Source organism: Vigna unguiculata, chromosome 3 (assembly GCF_037176805.1).
Source record: "Vigna unguiculata cultivar grain cowpea cultivar isolate G323 ecotype 2 chromosome 3, ASM3717680v1, whole genome shotgun sequence".
NCBI classification, from domain to species: domain Eukaryota; kingdom Viridiplantae; phylum Streptophyta; class Magnoliopsida; order Fabales; family Fabaceae; genus Vigna; species Vigna unguiculata.
In genome coordinates, this window is record NC_140794.1 from 57,395,732 (window position 1) to 57,405,210 (window position 9,479).

At 30.1% G+C, this 9,479-nt stretch overlaps 1 protein-coding gene across 1 annotated transcript; it reads right to left on the reverse strand.

Annotated features, from left to right (window-relative positions):
• Positions 1–2,127: 2,127 nt before the first annotated feature.
• On the reverse strand, positions 2,128–5,116 carry LOC114177109 (serine/threonine/tyrosine-protein kinase HT1-like). Its single transcript, XM_028062359.2, has 3 exons — positions 4,175–5,116; positions 3,003–3,458; positions 2,128–2,462 (listed from the first exon to the last, which is right to left on the reverse strand). The coding sequence occupies exons 1-3, from the start codon at positions 4,532–4,534 to the stop codon at positions 2,211–2,213; spliced, it is 1,068 nt and encodes a 355-aa protein (XP_027918160.1). The 5' UTR covers positions 4,535–5,116; the 3' UTR covers positions 2,128–2,210.
• Between the last annotated feature and the right edge of the window lie 4,363 nt (positions 5,117–9,479).

Here is a 9,479-nt window from a genome sequence, read left to right on the forward strand (position 1 = left end):
TTGTTCCTTCTCTTTGTCTTTTTCTCTTCGTTAACCCACTCTACGATGCCACGTGGCAACCCCGTTTTTTAATCTGGCGTAAGGCGATTGTACCCCTAAAAATCTTATGCAATTGCAATTTTGGTAACCGAACGGAGCAGAGTCTCCTTCGCATTTACCTGAAAAGGAAAATCAGCAATTTCAACAGAGATGAATATCCGTGCTTTTTAGATAAATATCCAATCATCGGCCTCTTATTAAATGCTTCTGAAAAAATGTTTTGCATTGACCACTTAAATAAATTAAACCTTTTTTTTAAATTTATTTTAATTAATAACCTTTTAATCATAACTATTTCTTAATATAAAGGAAGTCAATTTAAACCATGCATCCTTAAAAGGAGTCAATAGTTATGAAATTCGTTTATTCGTTTTCTATGTTTTGGTTGAAATATAAATATTAGTCGCTAAAAACCTGATATATATATAGATAGAGAGATACAACTATAGACAGAAGATAGAAAAGCATACAATTAAAAGAAATATATGCATAATAACAAAAGACAGTTCAGGATTTTTAAATGGGATTATAATGTAATTGTAACAGTTTGTATTTCCTTTACTACACAAAGAGAAAAATATAAAATTTTCCATTTCTATTATAGAGATTGTGAGGGTGAAATATATGCTATATATGTGATTGTATAAATTGAAACTGTCCTTTTACACTAAAAAATATTTGGTATATATGAATATTAAGAACCAACTACCTCAAAAAGCTCAAGTTTTTGGTGATGACTCATTATTCATGCAAAGAAAAAAATAAGCCGTGATAGTAAAGTAAAAAACTTAACACGTTAATAACTAAAACATAATTATTTGATTAAAGAGACATAAAAAACATTATTATGCAACCAAATGAAGGAAGAAGTTTCAGTATAAAACCAGTGTTTATGACAGTTTAAAGAAGAAGAACAATTTTGGCAATAATGAGCATTAATTTGTAAGATGAAAAACTGAAATTAATCAAAAAATCTGACAGCTGTGAGATTTGAACCCACGCCCTTTCGGACCAGGGCCTAAATCTGACGCCTTAGACCACTCGGCCAAACTGTCATTTTATAATAAATTTCATCCCTGTAATATAATAAAGACTAACGTAATAAACATATAAACTACAAAATCATTTAGCATATACTATTATGTTTGTCTTCTAAGTCTGAACTAAAAGGCGAAGGTGAATAATATAAATCATGATTACATGTTTCTTTATAAACCAAAAAAATGTTTACTTGACATTGTGGAGTCAAATTTTTCTATTACATATTTCATATATATACAAATATATTATTTGGGTTTAGTTTCGATTGGTAATGTTTTTTTTTTTTTACATTTATCAATTAATGAAAAAAGTTTATAAAGTAAGACTGTTAAAATAATTATTATAAATTTTTTTAGCTTTTTATATATGATCATTTTAAATTGATTCATAATCTATAAAACTAATTAACTAAAGGTTTGCTTACGTACTATTTATTCAAGAATGTTTTGCGAAATGTAATTTATTTCTTGGTCGCTGTCATCAAAACATATTATAGGAATTTTTTTTTTATAAAATTTTATAAGTTGTGTAAATTATTCAAGTAATAGTATTTTACATTAAATAATTTTCTAAATAATACATATTTAATAATACATGTATTTACATTTTAGCTGAGTCAAGACATTCATGTAATAAGTCTAATAGAATTTCTTAAAGAGATAAGAAAATAATAATGTACTTATTTTTAAAACCATACGTATATAACAAACGAATAAACACAAATTTAGATTCTTTGCTTTAAAAAAAATATTTAAAATATCAACATAATATATTTTTTTAGTTTATTATATGACAATAAATTTAATAGAAAATCTGGACTCTTGTAACATATCGGTAACATGTAAGAAACAAATGATCAAATTGGAATATACATACAATACAAGACATGAAAGAGTTACTTTGGTCAGAAGTTTGAACCGGGAAATAGAGAATTTGCATTCGTCACGTCTTTGCAAACTTCGTCGCTTCTTTCATAGTAAAATAATCATTAAAATTTATTTTAGTGCTAGAATAATGGTAGATAGTTGTTAAGAATATAGAAGAGGATTATAGTTATAAATTAAACATATAAGATATATTTGTTTCCTGGGATTTAATACAGTTGATGTGACATTATTGGAAAGAGAACGTTAAGGTTTGGTAGAAGCAGAAACATTGGGAGTAGTATTACATTTGGGTAAGCATCTGAGAAAAAGATTATTAGGACGTGGTTTGTAAGTGGTTAAAAACTGTGGATCCTCCTCAAGTGCTTCACTGTAGCTCTCCAAAATCCCAACTATCTCATCAAAATGTGGTCTTTTATCTGGATTGCTTGACCAGCATCTGTTTATGAGATGACTAAATGCCCTTGGACACTCACATGGTAACGGAGGCCTTTCATTCTGCACCAAAAGAATAAGATACTTCACTCACCACAAAAACTACCCAAAAATATTTCAACACAGAATCATTTGTTCAATGCATAAAATCACATCAGTGTGAACCCAAAGGATATGGTATGACATGTGAGAAAACAGTGAACGTGAAAGCCTTACATTGGTCCAAAATATATGAATCTGTAACTTGATTTTGATGCATCGTGTTGGTGTTGTGTGCATGTGGGTGAAAGGGCAGAGGTGGTACCAATGATTGTCTGTGATAAATTTTGATAGCAGATACCGAATCTTGAATGTTGTAAAGCTTAATTGAGAAGTGTCTATAATATAATATTGTTGATGAGGTGTCTTGTTTTGATAAGCAAGGGTGTATGATAAGCATAGCCACATGCTCTGTAAAGTTCATATCATCATATCCAGAAGGATTCGGGGACATAGGAAAAAGTCCCTACTTTAATTACTCTAGGTAGTAGAATTGTTTTGGCGTTCAATTATTATAACTCCTTCTTATGCGAATAAAAATAATGTGTTAATACAGTAACAGACCTTGTGAGTTGCTGCATATGCTGCTTGCTCTGGTGTCATGTTGTCAAATGGGGTCAACCCTGTTAGGAGTTCCCATAGAACAATGGCGAAACTATAGACATCTACTTTTTTTGTGTGACGTTTTTCTCTGATCATTTCAGGTGCCATCCAACGGTATGTTCCAGTGAATCCTTTTGCACTACCGGTCTGAGATTCCAAGCACGAGATCCCAAAATCTGCTACTTTTACGCACAGATCTTCCCCCAACAGCAGGTTTTCTGATTTCAGATCCCTGTGAAGTATACCCTGAGAATGAAGATATTGCATTCCCCGAGCAATGTCTAAGGCTAATTTCAGAACAACGTTGTGAGGAACCGAGTGTGGTCCTTCCTGAATCAAGTATTTTCTCAAGGAACCCCCGGACAAATATTCAGTAATAATGCAGAACACAGGAGGTTTCTTGCAAGCTGCAACAAACTGCATAACCAATAAATAAATATCATCTTTTAATTACTTTCTTTATTATATTCAGAACTTGCAAACTTTACACACAAAGCTTGTCTTCTCTGTTAAAAAGTAACTCTCATACTAGCCTGCCACTCGTGCGATAGGCCACAATGCCATATAGCTACTTCAAAGAAAATGAATTCACCAGCTAAAAATAAAACACCTTTTCTTCAGCACATGCAGTAAAATCATATTTTCTCCGTAATTCACTTTTACTAATAATTGATTCAATTTTTCACCAAATTTCACATTACACCTAAAAGTCTTCGGATGAAGACACGACACCCTCGGTATTCAAATCACCTGTCCCCATTTCTCTGTCTCCTTTTATTTCCCTCCAATTAAAAAACTAACATTTCTACAACAACCACAAAAAAACACACACTAACAACCTGAGAGAAGGTCAATGACGTGTCATTTTTCGATTAGCAAGAAAGAGAAGGAGTACCACTGTACCACCACATCATAGAGCGGTTAGGCGTAGACACGGTTTTATATATCGCAAAACTTGCACCTCCGAACCAGACAAAAGGGTGGTGAGGGAGGGAAATGTTATGTATTCTTTTAATCACTGAGAACAAACTGGTAAAGGGAATAATAATAGTGATGAAAGAAAAGAAGTGAGGATGAAAGTTGGTATGTTCCATGCAGAAAGAGAGAGAAAGGGTTGAAGAAAGAGAACTCACGGTGATGATATTTGGATGGCGCAATCGAAAGAGCAAATTAACCTCGGAAGTGAATTGCTGCTCTAGCGAAACAGCCAATTCCTCATCCTCCTCCGGTTGACTCACAAGCTTAATTGCAACATCCATGTGCTTGTAGATGCCTCTGTAGATCCTGCTATGTCTCCCAGAAGCAAACTTTGAGCCAATGAACAACTGAGACAGATCAGCACTCCATTCTTCTTCAGCCTCTCCCTTTATGGCTGCCCCTGAAGAGATCAGATACTTGGACCATGACACCGCTCGCTTGTACTCCCCAAGCGAAAGCCTTCTCCCTGATCTTACGTTGTTAGACATTTCTTTAAACCAGTACAAGTTCTTCATCCTTCCAATGCAGATTCCACAACTTACTCCAAAGTTTTTCTTTTTACAAATACCCAGTTTGGACAAACTTGTTTTTCATACCTTAAACTAAACTAATTCCCTACGCTGCCTACATTTTGAATCATTATCACCATTTATGCAGCTGGAAAAAAGAAGAACAAATAAAAAGAAAGCAACTCCAAACCACCTCATGTATGTAGTACTACAGTTGTTGGTTGTTAAAGGAAGAAAGAAATCACAATAGATGAGAGAAAAGAGAGGAAAAAGGGTGAGGCGTGAAGGGGTTTTAGTGAGAGAGAGGATGGTGCAGTGAAAGAAGAGGAAATGGAGATGAAAGGTGAGAGGAAAGGGAAACACAGGGACTGACATTAGCATCTACGTTGGTAACGTGCGAAGATATACTTGTGAGGAGACAAACGGGGTCAGGTTGATGATGACCCCTACCTCACCCCTTTCCAATTCTTTTTTCTTTCCACTTTGAACCTGTGTTTCCCACCGCATTATCACCACTGCCATTCATTCGCTAACCTTCAATTTTTTTGTCACACTCCTCTCCCCTTCCATTTATTGCTTTTTTTGTTTTCTAGCCACCACCATGTGCTATGTGCCAGGCCTTGCATTTCCATCATTCTCATTCCAAGTACTTCTTTCTTTTTACCATCATTCATTTCTCTTCACTCTTTATCCTCTTCACATCCAACCAACTTTACCAAATAATAACTTACACACCCACACACACTCTGCAGTTTTACCAAATCTCTTAATTTCAACCATCACGGATCCATTTTTCAAAAACGTTTACAGTCATCAACAAAATTAAGTATGCTCCATCAAACTCATCAATATCAAATACTAATAACTCAGTTTGACTCTTAAGAATTGAATCATTTCTTTTCCACGTACGTCCTCTTCGGATAAGTTTACCAGAATTGTAGTATTTTATCTTTTCCATTATGGATCCCTTTATAGTATATATATAGTATATATATAGTATGTTTATTTATGTTTTTAAAACCATTTACAGTTTCTTCTTAATTGTTGAGATTCTTTTCTAAGGGTAAATTGCCAAACCAACTATGACCAAGATAAGATTTTTTTTAAGATTATAGGCTGCCATAGTAAACAAGTAATAAATAAGAATGAAACTAATACTAAGATTAGTGGCAATTCTCATGATATAATAATTTCATAAACTTGTTCACGTAAAGTGTTCATTATGATGTCATTTCATACTAACCGAGTATTCTTCCCATTATATACACCGTTTATAACTGAAAAAATAAATTAATAAACAAATTAATGGGTCAATATTTTTGTGTAAATAGTTGTTTGAAAAAGTTAATCAATAAAACGGTCAATATTTTCTTTTTATCGACAAATATAAATACACATATAATAATAACATTTGAGTACTCCAACTCTTATACATAATTTATGTACATTATTCCTGAAACATTTTATCCCACTATATTGATATTCTATAAAGAATTAATTTCTACATCTTATTATTATTATTGTGAACAATTAATCAATTGAAAATTAAAATTATTTCATAAAATAATTGTTTAAATTCTCATAAATAATTAATTAATGCAATTTTCATAATTAAATTGTTAAATCGTCAATTTTTGTAAACAATCAATTTTCCATTTATTATGGGAAATTCGAAAGATAATAATCTATTTGATATTTTTTTTATAAATAATGATAGTAGGAAGTAAAATCCGCAAAAAATTAAATAAAATTAATGAATTCAGTGCATGGATTAATTTGGGAGCTTGCTTCATCTTAATTAATGATTTCACATTCAAGTCTTTGTTACATAAATAACTATGTTAAGAATTGGTAATGAAAGTTTTGCTATTCATAATTGTTAAGAATTGATTAAGACGGAAAACTATTTATAAATTATTGTTAATCTCAATTTCTTGAAAATGCAAGGCTTTTTGTTGCGAGGAAAATAAGGAAATAATAACCTCTACATGACACTAAGACATGAGTGTTTTGACAATTTCTATATCATACAAAGATTGATAATTAATGTATAAGTATTGAGATAAATAAGTATATACATATATATATATATATATATATATATATATATATGCACTTGTAATTTTCCTTCGACATAATGAAATTTGAAAATAGGTTTGAAGTGTCTAGTTTTCATGCGTTTTCGAAAAAAATACCATTAATTGATAAACGTATTTTAAACATAAATTTGGGAGTAAGTATTTCTTCATTCTATGTGTGAGAGATAAACGAGTCTGTTTTATTTAGTTTAAGAACTTCGAAATAAGATTTAACTTTTGATAAAGTAATTGTTGTTTTTCTAAAAGGAGAATGCTTATGACATTTCATTCGAAATCAAATATTGAATAGATGTTGGGATAACACGAAAGACATAGTTATTGACATAAAATCTTGACCTAGCAAGAGAATGACAACACAGTAGAACTTGTCTTCGAAAATAAAACTAACGACGACATTTTGAGAGTGACGACACGTTGGTATGCAACTGGATGTATCATGCTAATGAGTCTATATATTAACACTATAATCATAAGTCACATTCCTTAATTTAAAAACTATCCTTTAAATTATGAGTACTAATCAATTAAAGTTAACTAATTTAGTTATTTTTGTGAATAAAACAGTCATTTATAAAAAGATCAATTATAGTATTATTAAAGTTACTAATTTTATCATATAAACTTAACTCATCTTCACTTTATAAAGCGAAAATTACTAACTTATAAGGTGCAATTTAACTTTATTTTTAATTGATGTGTAAAAAAAAATCACATACATTTTTATAAATAGATAAACGGATGAAATAAGGTGTAATACATATTTTGTTTTTTGAAACCGTGTTTGATAATTGAGGTAGAAAGGAACGTTATTTCGGTGGAGAAACTAAAATTTGAAGAATCATTGATTATGTTTGTTTAAAATTATGGATTTAGGGGAGGTTAAATTAATGAATTTGAAGAGATAGATTATGAATCGGGGTATTGTTTGTTGTAAGAAATAGAGACGTAAAAGTGGAAAATTTTGAAAATAAATTTTACTAAAGTTTAAAAAATAATTTGATTAATGTGATAAATAAATAAAATATTTTAATATATTGAATAGTTAGATTACCATTTTATCTTTATAATTAAAATTGATATAAAATAAAATGTCATTATCATTTATTTTTTTTATAATTATTATCTCTATAATCTTCTCTCCCAAACATGCGCAAATAAATTTAAACAAAAAACAACAAAGTGACTCCGTCACTCTCTCAATCTCTGAGAATCCCTTGAAGGGAACAGAGTCTTTAAGTTATGGATTAGGACATGAATATAAAAAAAAGATTATTTAGTGTGATGAATGTAAAAAATTGTATTTGGGATAAGATAGATAGCATTATTATTTGGCAGTTGTGGTGATTGGGAAGGAGTGGGTTTTTGGCAGCGTTGGGTGAAAGTCACAATCAAAAGGAGAGAAAAGCTCTGAACCAGTCACTGTGTCTCACTCTGCAACCTTCTTTCTTTATTTCCACACTCAGGGGCATTCTCGTCACTTCCCTCTTTCGGACAACCCGTATACAGTTATGGTCCTCTTCCGTATACGGTTTCTTCTCTTCCACTCCTATTTTCACTAACCCTTCTTTTTTCAATTTTTTATTATTATAAAAACTAATTATAATTTCACAAAAATATATTTAATATCAAAATTTATTTAAGCCGTGTAAGATAAAGGTTTAATGCAGTACCACGGAACAGTACTCCAGAAGATAAAACATAATATGTATTTAAGATATTGGCTTTCTTTTTAATACCAAAATTATAAAAACAAAACATCAACTGGGCCAGAATAATTAATGTCATGAGAACAAACTGGATCTGATTTTAAAACAAATTTAGAGGCCGTGTTCAAATGTTACCAAAACTACCATTTTAGAGAAGAAAAACATCAAATGTTCAACCTTCTGCTAATCTACAAATCAAGATACCTGAAACTACTATAGCATATTTTTAATAATTATTTACGATTAAATACTTAATAAAAGTCTACTAATAATTTAAACTACTATTATTTTACTAAGTTTTGTGATACAGACTCAATTTTAAAAGCATTATTCACAGAGCACAACATTAATCATTTTGCTAAACAATACGTATTAATTAGTAATGTTTAAGTCGTTCTAGTTCTTAACTTGCTTGTATTTGAAAATAATGTGTGTAATAATAGAGAATTTAATTTTACATGTACAGTGATTATACTTTGTTTTATATAAATATCACTTTATCGTATGTTCACATTTACTAATAATATTTGATAATAAGATAAGTTATTATTGACTGTGATAAAAGTATTTTTTTAATTTTATTTTACAAAAAGAAAAGGAAATATTGTTATTAGTTTAATGTAAATATTCTCTTGTCCTGATTAAAAATATTATATTGATAACTCATGACACGATAAAGGAAACAGTAAGAGAAACTTAGAAAAATTCCTCTGGTTTCAACCCTAACTACTGCTATGCTACATTTCAATAAGCACGATTTAATTTTTAAGAAGTTGATCAATGGGTACCCACAGCCAGTGGAATGTCAAACTTAAATTTGTCTAACAGTTTTTCCTCTCTGCAACCAAATGCTATTACGCTTTCAAGGAATCCATGAATAAATATATTCTTAATTAATGATATTTTGACCCATTTATTTTAATAAATCTCTAATTCACTATTCTAATTATTTTTAGATCATTTATTTTAATTTTTTATAATTATGTGATGTAATGATCTAAAAATAATTGGAGAGATAAATTCAAAATAGTTCAAAAAAAATGAATCAAAATATCATTATATCCTTCTTAATAATATAATGTTTTAGATTTTAATTGCTCATTTTCTTTTCTTTGTATGAAAATATATTACCTAATTTTAGTTCCT